We start from the raw sequence: 12,480 nt of genomic DNA on the forward strand, positions 1-12,480 counted from the left end.
TTTCTGTCAGGGAAGGGATGTTATGAGTTGGGTGCAGACCAATAGTGTATGGTATCAAGATGGCAACACAGATGAAGACATATCATTGGGCTGAGCTTATTCTTGGTTCTAAGGGTTGCCATGTGTTGCATTTTCTGCCCAATAGGGTTCCTTTCTGAAGGATTTCTGCCAGGGATGGGGATGTTATGAATTGGGTGCATATTTACAGTCTTATGACATCAAGATGGCAACACAGATGAAGGCACATCACTGGGCTAGGCTGAGCCTATTCTTGGTTCTAAGAGTTGCCATGTGATACATTTTCTGCCTAATTGGGTTGTTTTCTAAAGAATTTCTGCTGGGGAGCTTATAGGGAGGGATATGTTTGGGTTAGGTACAGATTTACAGTCTAATGGCATTAAGATGGCAACACAGATGAAGGATAATCATTGATCTGAGCCTATTCTTGGTTTCGAGGGTTGCCATGTGTTGCATGACCTGCCCAATTGGACTACATTCTAAGATATTTCCTCAAAATATCAAGGACTACCTCAAGAACCATTGGACTAATACTAGGCTTGTTTGTACTCATTTTTATGGATTTTTCATGCTGATCCCAAATATGGTCATGAAAATGTACAATTCTGAAATTTATGCATTTTTAAAGAAAATTTGAAACTTGCCATCTGCAGTCGACACCCACGTGGAGAGGGTTAAGACTGATGTTGAAGATCAAGAACCACTGAACTAATACTAGGCTTGTTTGTACTCATTTTAATGGATTTTTTATGCTGATTCTAAATATGGTCATGAAAATGTACAATTCTGAAACTTTTTAAAGAAAATTTGAAACTTGTTGTCTGCAGTCAACACCCACGTTGAGAGGGTTAAGACTGATGATGTTGAAGATGTGGGTGGCATTCTGAAGTTAGTATTCTGCCGCTGCCAAACTTTGGGCTGCAAGATTGTGACAGTTACACCATATCGTGCTTCCTCAAATAGATTTTTCTTGAGTAGATTTGCTTACATCATCATATGGCTGTTTGTATTTTGTTTACTGCGCTAGTGGTTTGTGGGCGTTTGAAAACAGACCATCAGGGAAGCTGGTAAAGCACTCTGCTGATTCTATTATAAACATGCTCTTTGACTGGCCTGTATCACATGAATGCTTATTTCATAAACTCTGGTATGTAAGTGCACATACGTAGCAAAAATAGCTTGCATCCTTGTTAAATAATTTTGAATGTAATAGTGTGAGCTCAATCACCCTGAGTATCACTTTCAGACAAGATGTGCAGATTACACACTGGGATATAGCTACACCATGTTATACTTCCCATCTGAGAGGAGATTAACAGCGTTTTTTGATTGGTCTTACAATATTATTTTGAATGAGAAGCAAACTGGAAAATAGCAGTTGAAGGTCGTTTTCTACTGTGATAAAATGCTGTATGTAGGCCTATACTTATGTCATATTTTTACCGTTTCCTACTTATTTCTCGTTCTGCAGACACACTCTCATTATACCATGCACCTACCCTGAAGACGGAGGCATGTACATCGCTGAGGCTATTAACGCAGGAGGATCAGAGATGAGCTGTGCAGAACTGCAAATTATAGAATCCAAGAGCTCAGACGAAGATGAAGAAACAGCACCCAACTTTGACTTCTACAAAGACGATGGTCAACCTATTGTTACATCTTCATCAGAAGATGAGGAGGAAGAGGAGGAGGAGGTGGAGATGGAAGAAGACAAGGAAGAGGAAGAGGATCAACAATTTGAAGAGGAGGAGATTAAGGAAGAAGATGAAGAGCTGTACTTTTCATTTCCATTACGGAAGAAGACTTTTGTGAAAGAAGGGAGAAGGGCGACATTAGAATGTCAGGTCAAAGGAGGAGCTGATATAAATGCTATCTGGTAAGTATTATACTACATTAACCCTGTGAAAACCAGACTTGTAGTATTGGGACCCGTCATGAGTACGGGTACGGGTACGGGTCCGAGCCATGAGTACGGGTACGGGTACGGGTCCCAGACCATGGGTACGGGTACGGGAACGGGTCCCAGGCCATGGGTACGGGTACGGGTCCGAGCCGAGTACGGGTACGGGTCCGGGTCCGAACCCAAAATAGGGTGCGGAACGGGCACGGCAACGGGTCCGGAGCCATGAGTACGGGTACGGGTGCAGGTGCGGAAATTGGGACTCGAACGGGTAATGCAGGGTACGGGTCCCAGTATGGGTACGGGTACGGGCCATGGGTACGGGTACAGATATTGGGACTAGAAACATTGTATGAGTCCCATTATGGGTACATGGGTATAAACAAAGCTATTGTTGTGTGTGCCATGAGTTGCTGAGACATTTTTATTTGTTAAGAAGTACTTCCATTTACAGAAGAAAATTGTAGAACTGGTTTTGTGGAATTAATCAAGTACAAAAGAGATTGGTGATGGTCTTAGTGAATCTAGCTTAAATATTTTGGGATGCAAAAATCATGCAAACTATGTCTGTGTATTGACACACAGACTGTACAATACTAATTTCAATATACATTTAGCAGTGATATAGCATTCAAGTTATTATTCACCTCAAAACATCAACTGGATTTCAAATTCGATCCAAAATTTGTAGACTTAATTGTCAATATCCAATTTAGTGAAGCCCTTCATGCACATCCACACATCCCAGCACACATCCACCAGATTATCCATTAGCTTAATATAATTATTATCATTAATTAGGCACATCTGGATAATTATTAATGTTTTGCCTATAAGCTCCAATAAATCATAAATTTCTGTAAACATGGTATGGCAAAGGAGCTATATCATTTGACTCAAATGCACACACTGCCCAAGTACATGTGGTGGGAAAATGTAGTTTTTATGTGTGCACTTGTGCTAGGGGAGTGTTGGATGGGTAATATTAAAATGATGAATAAAATAATGCTATAATAATGATATCAAAACATGATAACTTGAAATTCACCACAAACAACAATTTCTTGAAATGTTTTACTTCCAGTTTGCTATTTTTTTCTGTATCAGTCAGAGTGTGAATGCTACATGTGTATATACATGTAGGTGTGGCATACAGTGTGCATATGTGCATAGGCTGGAGGCTGTCACAATCATGACAATGTAGGTATCTACCCTGTGTGTAGCATACATGTACATTTTGTGTAGCCAGGACTAGATTTACCTTTTTCAGGGCCTTGGGCCAGGCTACAATTTAGGGCACTTGCTATCTGGATCCATGCATGTGTTACTCCCCACCCAACCCCATCCATGTAATCTATTGTTTTGATTATGTCTATGATCAGAGGACTCAGTGCATGAGTGGAGTTAACAGGCTTGTGAGAAGTGAGAGTAGATCTACTCTCACTTTCTTACATGCATGTAGGCAGGCACTGAGGATGGTATGGTACCAGACCCATGGTACCCGTGTCCACGGTACGGGTCCGGTCCCGGGCCATGAGTACGATGGGTACGGTGCACGGGTCCCAGGCCATGAGTACGGGTGCACGGGCACGGGTCCCGGGCCATGAGTACGGGCACGGGTCCCAGGCCATGAGTACGGGTACGGGTAACGGGTCCCAGTCCATGAGTACGTGGTACGGGCGGGTCCGAAGCCAAAGTAGGGCATGAGTACAGGTACGGTGCACGGGTCCGGAGCCATGGGTGCGGGTACGGGTACGGGTACGGAAATTGGGACTCGAGTACGGGTACGGGTACGAGTACGGGTACGGGTACTACAAGTCTGGTGAAAACTACCTGCCAATTGGCCAAAAAGAAGTGTTCATTATCAATTGGACCAATCAGCAACATTGTTAGAAAAATTTCACCACACAAAAAATTGGGGTGAATTATTTGCAAAGCTCCATTCTGATTGGTGATTAAAGTGAAGATATCATGTAATTGACCAATCAGTGGCAATGTTAGATCGGCAGGTAGTGTCCAGTGGGTTAATTTAGAGAATAACTTTTTGTGTGATTGATTTGTAAACATGTTTAAAACCTAAACACCAATGTCAAATTCAAGACATGGTGTGTTTTTAATTTATTAAATGCAAGCTGCCATCAAATTCCTTAACATGTTAAGCAGTTATGGGGGCAAATTCCCCAGTCAGAACTCTTGCCCTCTGTTTTCCCCAGTAAAAAACAAAATTGCAAATATTTCCACTTTTTGCAGCAATTTTGTGCAAAATGTGTTGATTTTTTCCCCTGAAATTCACTTTCCCCCCTCCCATGCCCCCCCCCTCCAAAAAAAAAAAAAATCCTGGTGATGCCACTGCTGAGCACTGATTTTGCACAACTGCATTTAAATTTGAATCAAAAATTCCTGTTGTCAACGTAAGAATCTGATTGTTTTGAGCAGTATGTTTGGAGCAACGTGTCGTCTTGCACACTCCTAGATCATATCATATAGCATGAACATGAAATTACATAAAGATTCTCAAGTATCAAGTTATATAAGAAATGAAGGGAGTAGTCTTTGTCAAAGATCCTCACAAACCTTACCAAGGGGGAGCAGTAAAGGTTGACAATGTCAATTGGCATTATATCAATAATTGTCTTAGTTAACTTGGTAAGGATGAATATTCAGGCAAAAATATTTCACGCGCATTTGTACCAAGGAACTAGATTCTCTCTACTTCAGAATACTTCAGAATTTTTCACATCCCCCATCCCCCTTATGTCAAAAGAAAATCTACACCACTGCCGTATATACAAAAACCAATATGTTACCAGCTAGGTAGAGTTTAATCAAGAGCTTTGAACAATTAATTTCAGATGCAAAAGCTAACATTTGGATTATTAAGGGTAACTTGTCACATTTTAATCAATGTTTTGGGGAATTTGATGCAAATTTTAGAATGGAGCCATTACTATTCTATTCCTACAAATTTTAATTTTTAATTTTTTTAAATCACTGACAGTGTCTTTAACAAGCTCTGTCATTGGCTTATCAAGCCATAGAACCTATTGCTTGCTATCTTGGTAGGCAGTATGCAGTAACATGATTTTCAGCTTGTAATGAATACATGCTATCTTTAGCAGATAGCGCTAATATCAGCCTGTAAAATAATGTAGTTTGTCCAGGCGCCAAAAGATATAGCATGCTTTCTACAGTAATACTATGGCTACAATGCTTTGAAAAAACAAAACCAGGAAAAAGTCCTTGTTGCACGCCATTTCAGACCTGGCGCTATCATTTGCATCAAGTGCGGTGCCATGTATGCTACAACTGGGAAATTTAGTTGTGAAAGCTAAGTTCAACTTTTGGGTTGCTATTTGTACTAATTAAAAATCAGCTGTTTATGGTGCAAGTAGACAAAATATTTTGTATGAAAATCTAATAAAGCCTTTATGCAATAGATTGAACGAAAAGCTAGTAGTTAAAAGAAACTACCAACTATAGTATTCAAATCAGGATACTTTACCCAGCAACAAAAATATTTTTTTAAATGTTATTTAAACATTTGCATCTAGTGTTCACAAATGTTTTAGAATGTTATTAAAATGTTTTATACCCTTTATATAACACACCAATAAAACATTTTCTGTAAAACATTTTGTGTGTGCCAGGTTAGTTCTTCTCTCTCATTTAATTATTTTTATAGTAGAGCATAATTTCAAACCCGTTGTAATTGTTCACTAATCTGCACTTTCTTCAGTAGACAACAAGACCTTGCTGAGGAAAAGATGTTATCTTCAGTAGATAGCACTATGAGCATGCTATGTCATCTAGTCTTAGCAACTAACTTGTATTGATGCTATCCTCAGTGAAGTTATATCATGCTATCTTCAGTAGACAGTAGCATGGGTTTTAGGATCAAAATTGCTATCTTCAGTAGATAGCGGTATCATTAACATTCTATATTTTTAGCTGATAGGGTATATTGCTGATCCATTGATTATCCTTTTCTGGTGCATTGTGGGATAGAAAAGGGGGCAAATCGATCGCTAATTTGCTCCCTTTTCTATCCCACAATGCACCAGAAAAGGATAATTAATGGATCAGCAATATACCCTATGCTTTCTTTACTAAAGGTATGGTACGCCTTCATCTGTATTATATTGGGCAGTACCAACATTTCAAGCTGACAAGGAAACTGTGCAGTAGATAGCAGTTATATCAACATTCTGTATTGGTTGTCATGCTGTGAAAGATATTGTATGCTTTGTTTAGTAGACAGCAGTACCATGATTTTCTGCTGATGTGTTTTAAACACATCAGATGTTTAAAAGATGTTATCTTCAGTAGATATCACTATGAGCAAGCTGTTTTAATCTAGCTTTAGAAGCTCAATTCACCCTGTCCTCAGTGAAGCTATGGCCTGACATACTATCTTCAGTAGACTGTAATATGGTTTTCACTGGATCAAAATGCTGTCTTCACTATAGCAGTAACATGATTTTCAGCTGATGAGGAAAAGATGAAACTACATCCATGCTGTCCTCAGTAAAGCTGTGTCTGCTATCTTCTGCAGAAGACAGTAACATGATTTTCATCAGATCAGAAATATTATCTTCAGTAGATAGCAATATCAATTACATTCTTTGCCATAGGTATGACAAGCTTTCATCAGTGGACAGTATGTTTATCACATAATGAAAAAAACATGCTATCTACAGTAGATAGCAGTAATATTCAAATCCTATAGTTGATAAGCTGAACAAGTTCAGGCAAGCAATTTGGCATGCTATCTTCAAAGGATAGAAGTAAACATGATAACCTAATATGTGACCCCTCGGCACAACTGAGCCCTGAAGTCGCCAATCATCATTTTTGAGATATTTAACCAAAATATTCTGCTTGAAATTAGCTTTAAAATGATGTATATCATGTCTATAGTACTTGACATTTAAGTAGTGAAAAATCAATAAAACAGTCAATAAATCCTTTGTTTCCTATTGTTTATTGTTAAGTTCGATGGAGCATATCTCAATAGTGGCACTGGCGACATCCGGGCTCAGTTGTGCCGAGGGGTCACATATTGAACTGACCTATATTTATTGCAAGTGACCTAATTAACACCCTGGGTGTACTAATCAGGTGGAATGAGTGTTATTATTTAATGAAGGGTTGTTTGTTTGTTTTTGGTTAGTTTGCTTTTTTCTTGATTTGTATTTGTTTATTTGCATGTTTGTTTTCTTTGTTGGATATACTTGACTTTAGTTTTCAATTTTTTCCTATATTAATGCCTTAAACTTATTGAAGGCCTAGGGGTCTAAATCAAAATGAAATCACAGAAAAATGGGTCAAGCCATAACATTTAGTTACAATAACATTGTCCTTTGTGAAAGTCATTATACTTAGTTCTCTGGGTTAATAGGATGAACAAATTTTAATCTTTCCCCAGAGTAGCCAGTGTGTCTTCCCAGAGTAGCCAGTGCACATACATGTTGGAAAATGAATTAAAATTTGTTCATTGTCCTTTGTGGTTGATAACCAAACTTTACATTAATTTTCCCAATCATGCAAATTGGAGGTATACATATATTAACAATGTATTTCTTCATTTTTTTTTTTTAATTTCACCTAATGGAAGATTGCCATTGTAGCTAACTTAAAAGTGGCAATACAATGGCAATCTTCCATTAGGTGAAATTAAAAAAAAAATGCGAAATGCATTTTTGTGTGTTTTTCTGTGTCAGGATTTATGTAAAATGTGTCAAGTCCCAAATATGAATTGTTAAATCAGTTGCAAAAAAGTAGGTTAAATGAAAAAGAAGTTATACATTTATTTTCTATACATAATCTTGCTTGTAAACAGTCTAATGTAAAAAATATATTTTTCATAGGCATTTTATATATTAATATGAAATGCTGATGAATGCAATGCCACACGGGAAATAGTTAATTTTCAGTCTTATGCCGTATTTGTAATTTTGGGACCAAAAGAAGTTTTTTTTTTTTTTGATTTGATTTGTTCGGGTTTTGACAACCCTGGATAACCCAAGAAAGCCTCTATTGAAGCTTATTTCCATTGGGGTCCATTTGAACACCGGGACGGCTTGGGAACAGTCAGGGGTTAACACCCTACTCTTTTGAAACTGGCTGCGTAGATACATGTACAGGTATGACTCTCTGCACACGGGACCGACGGCTTAACGCCCCTCCGAAGGACGGAGTACTTTCATGATTCATTTACCCAATTCTAAATGAACCATGGGAGAGCGGAAGTCTGAATTTAATCTACAGATGTTGCCAATTAATTTCAGACTTTTTTTTTTCCAAGTCAATATCCCAGCTAATCGTCACCGCCGGGAATCGAACCCGGGACCTCATGCACTCTAACCATTGCGCCACGCTCTCCCTAAAGTGCATCTCCCTAAAGTGCATCTGCAATAAAAAATAATGCATAAAGTAGCAAAAGATGTTAAAAGCACAACACGGTCCCTTAAAGCCATATTGTAACATTTTCATACAAAATAGATTAGTATTTCTTTGCCATAAAATGATAGCTTTTATTATCAGATATGTCCCCTTTTAATTTTGAGCCGAACAACTGAGGTAAAGCAAAGAAAATTGGAATTTACTACCACACCGATCATGGACAATGCGTGTTGCTCCATCGGTCGTGCTATGGTACGATCCATTGATGTGTACGATCGTCCTACACGCCATGTACGTACTGTGTTATGTACGCATTCAACAAATATTTCCATCGTAATAATTAAACGAATGGTTCCTGTGTTTTATTTAAAATCTCGGATTTTGACAAAACTACAGCACCTAGAGTCTTGATTTTTGCAGGGCAGGGTATGTTAGTTTAATAAAGTACAATAAATTGTGTAAAAAACAGAATTTTGAATAATATTGAGGGCGTTCTCCTCAGCAAATGTTACAATATGGCTTTAAGATGAATTTATATGATAACTAGTTAAATACTGTTGTCCCTTTGGGTAAAATTCTATCCAATTAGTACCTGTGCAGCTGAGTATGTGTCATTGTCATTATAGATTGGTATGATGGGCATAGATAGAAAATATGGAAGTGGTATGATTGCCATTTGGAATTTGTTAATTAGTACACTTGCTAACAGAAATAGTGATTACTGATTGATACTGTCATCTTCATGGGAGGTGTGTGTCTTATAGACCCATTGAAGAGGAAGTGGGAAGAAGTCATTCTTGGGTCAAATACTGTACTAATGTATTGGAGTCCCCATTCAAAGCGAGGAAGTGTGAAAGAAATATGCATATAAAGCAGGGAAAATGATAAAGCAAGGATTACAAAGCGAGGATTTCTACAGTATTAAGCCCAATCCTCGACTTATATGCGATGAAATTAAAATGTATATTTTAATTTCATCGCTCGATGTTGTGATGTTTTAAAAGCATGTGGGGTCTGCATCTCCTTTTAAGGTCATTCTACCGACCTTGATTTTCCAGCAGCCAATCAGAAGCGTGCACGGCTGCAATATCGCAGCGCGATACGAAAAAGTTGAACATTGTTCAACTTTTTCGTGGTCCAAAATTTCCACCGCGCGATGAGAATTTTCACCGCTGAGCTCGCAAAAACCTGGCTCAGATTAAAGTTTTTATAGCATTGCAGCATCGCAGCAGGATCGGGCTTTAGATAGGCAGACCTCACTCGGTTTGGGGTGTTTGAAAAACACAATTATAAGCTTTCCTGCTTTATATGGGGGTAGTATGAATGTCTCATTTCTCCGGGGTCTTGGTATGACTGTGCAGAACTTTTTTTAGTGTGATGTGTGGGGTGACCCTCACTTTCAATGGGCTTCCACATATTTTGGTTAGGAAGAAAATAGCACTCAATGTAGCGGTTCAAATTAAAGGTTTGCGAGTGAATCAAATTAGAAAATTAGACTCGATTTGAAATGTACACCCCCTGTGTGGGAGATTAAAGTCATGTCTTCCAAAAGGATTTCAACTGGAATAGCCCATGTAGACTCTTGTTATACATATTCTAAATGCCCTTAATGAAGTTGAATAGCATCCAAGGATACGACATTTACATTAGCTTAAAACTATTATTTACATTTTGTTGGGTTCCAAAGCAAATTATATGTGTTAGATTTTTCTTCCTGCCAGATGATAGAACAGTTTCTTAAATATATGTGACCAGATCTGATCCACTCAGGCCAAAGTCGATCATGTAACATGAATAGGGTATCAAATTCATGTAAAATTGGTGTAAAAGGGTATGTTTTTGTAGCTCTTACGTACTTAGGGTAGTTTTGCCAAGTTTGGGATTTTGTGCTTTCTCCTTCATTCATGAAAAGTGAAAGGAAAGTGTCTTCTTCCTACACCCCAAAAGCAGTTAAAAGCCATCTTTCAGCTGTCAGAAATGACAGATCCCTATACGGGTCCAGCTAGCATGATAAACACGAGGTCCCCGGACGAGGTCACAACTTGTTCAGAATATACAACCAATCAGCATGCTTTTTCTTAACTGTGGAGTCAATAAATTATGAGGAAAAATATAAGAGGATTTCCGATTGGCCGAACCTCTTTAAACTCATCAATATTCATAGTCTTGGTGGCTTCCAGCCCAGAAAATTTGGTTGATCAGAACATGGTCTAAAGCAGCAACAAAGCAACCACACGAACTTCTAGGTTTGTAAACAAGCTGTGTCAATGAACTTTTGACATGTGTGAAATTTTACCGGGTATTTACAAACACAATGATTGAATAATTTGGAACTATTTTGGCTTTCTTAAAATATAAATCAATGAGTTTCAGGATTTTGGTTGGGTTTACCACTAAATCCAGTATGATAATTAATGCTCTAGGATGTTTTAAATCGAGACGAAATCAGGAAATAAACCAAGCTAAACTGGCCGTGTTTGCCGTCTTCTTCCAACTTCAATGTGTGGTTTGCAATCGCCATGGTTGTAATTTATGTTGGACTTGCAGTTCAAAATTCTCTTGGATATGTGGAGAAATGCCTGGGTACATCCCAATCCCAAAGAATAAATTCTACAATATTTCAATAAAAAGGGTTGGACCTGTGATCCAAAAAGGGAAATTATTGGCCCAAAAATCTTTAAAATATTGGACATACTGCATGAACTTTGAGGTAAGCTTTAGCACCACGTAAACTTGTATGGCTCAAAATTCAGACGGCTTGCCACAAATTGCCAGCATTATCATGCCACTCGCCGCCTGGGTTCTGTGTGTTTACTTGTTTAGGGGTAATAATTGCATCAATTACTTGTTTAGGGTTGGGAAAAAAGACAACTACTTGTTTAGGGTAGCAAATAGTGCAACTTATACTTGTTTAGGTGGGAAATTTCAGTCTCGGAACTACTTGTTGAGGGTGCTTTTTGAGAGTCCTCGGACGCGCCTGATACCCCTCTTGACACTATAGTGGCCCCCGGTTTTCATCGGAAAGTTGAAAATTACCTCCCGAAGTTGACACCGTAAGTCGGTAATCGTAACTCATATCGGCGTGATTTTAAGCTTAATATCTATCGACTTTTTTGAGCATTTTTAAATATAATTACAAGTTTCAACATGTGTCGATTGCCGTATTTTTTTCCGCCACAAAGTGTTGAATTAGAAATCATGTGTCCATAACAGGGCTATTTCTAGTGTGTTTTTTTATAGAGGCCCTGCATGAAATTATCGATTGGCTCCAAACAAAGGATTTGAGCCGGTGTCCTTCACCGTAGTTATGGCGGAGTGCAGTCCATGCAATCAAATGTTGTCATCAACCTATGTGATCGTAGTGCAGGGTATGTGTGAGAGACGAACTGTCACGGTAGATTGCAATCATGCATTTGTTGAATGCATTTGAGTAGTCCGCCATATTTACGGGATGATACGTCACATGCAAGGCCTCTATTTTTTTTTCTTCTCACCTTTTGCTTATATCTCAGTTTCATTATTGACGACATTAGCCTGATTGGATCAGATCTGGTCACATATGCAATGCGATATGACACAAACAGGCCAACCATGCCAACATAGGTCATTTTGAATGGTGAAGTGGTAAGCTTTTATTTTTAGCCAATTTTTTATGTAGGCCTATATCATTATTATATTGTATTCAATTTCACAATTGGCACCATTAGCCTGGTTGGATGAAACCACGTCACATAGGCCTATGTGACGCAATCTGATCCAGCCATGCCAAAGTTGGCAGTAATACAATTGAGATATCTAGGCAAATAAATGAAATAAAAAATAAAATTAAAATAACATATACAAATGCATAACTTTGTAACCTAATATGCCAGGGACTTGGAGAATTGGACATCAGTAGGTGGTATATTTAGTCGTCAAATTTATGCAGTTTTTAACATGCTTTTGAATAGGGATTTACAGGCATGAGAATTTTCAGTTTTAAAGCCCAATGTCACATGCATTTTCAGTTGTTTTAGGAATGTGCAATCTCATGCCTGGATTTATAGGGTTAGGGTTTTAGTTTAGGGCCCTGGGCCAGGCCAAAATTTGGAGGCCCCAAAACTCACCATGAGGAAGACATGTTCACTCAAGTGCAGTCCAAGTCTTCAGGTATAAGA

General features: G+C 38.4%; 1 protein-coding gene across 4 annotated transcripts in view; it reads left to right on the forward strand.

Annotated features, from left to right (window-relative positions):
- The window catches only part of LOC140168200 (protein Obscurin-like), a 241,289-nt gene that overhangs the window by 126,871 nt on the left and 101,938 nt on the right, over positions 1-12,480 (forward strand). For 3 of the 4 annotated variants that reach the window (XM_072191532.1, XM_072191531.1, XM_072191533.1), the window contains exon 4: positions 1,490-1,897. In XM_072191532.1, coding sequence (XP_072047633.1) covers positions 1,490-1,897 — 408 coding nt within the window. Of the gene's footprint in view, positions 1-1,017; positions 1,086-1,489; positions 1,898-12,480 lie in introns of those variants that run through there. The other variant, XM_072191534.1, reaches the window with a different exon arrangement.

Source organism: Amphiura filiformis, chromosome 13, assembly GCF_039555335.1.
Source record: "Amphiura filiformis chromosome 13, Afil_fr2py, whole genome shotgun sequence".
NCBI lineage: Eukaryota > Metazoa > Echinodermata > Ophiuroidea > Amphilepidida > Amphiuridae > Amphiura > Amphiura filiformis.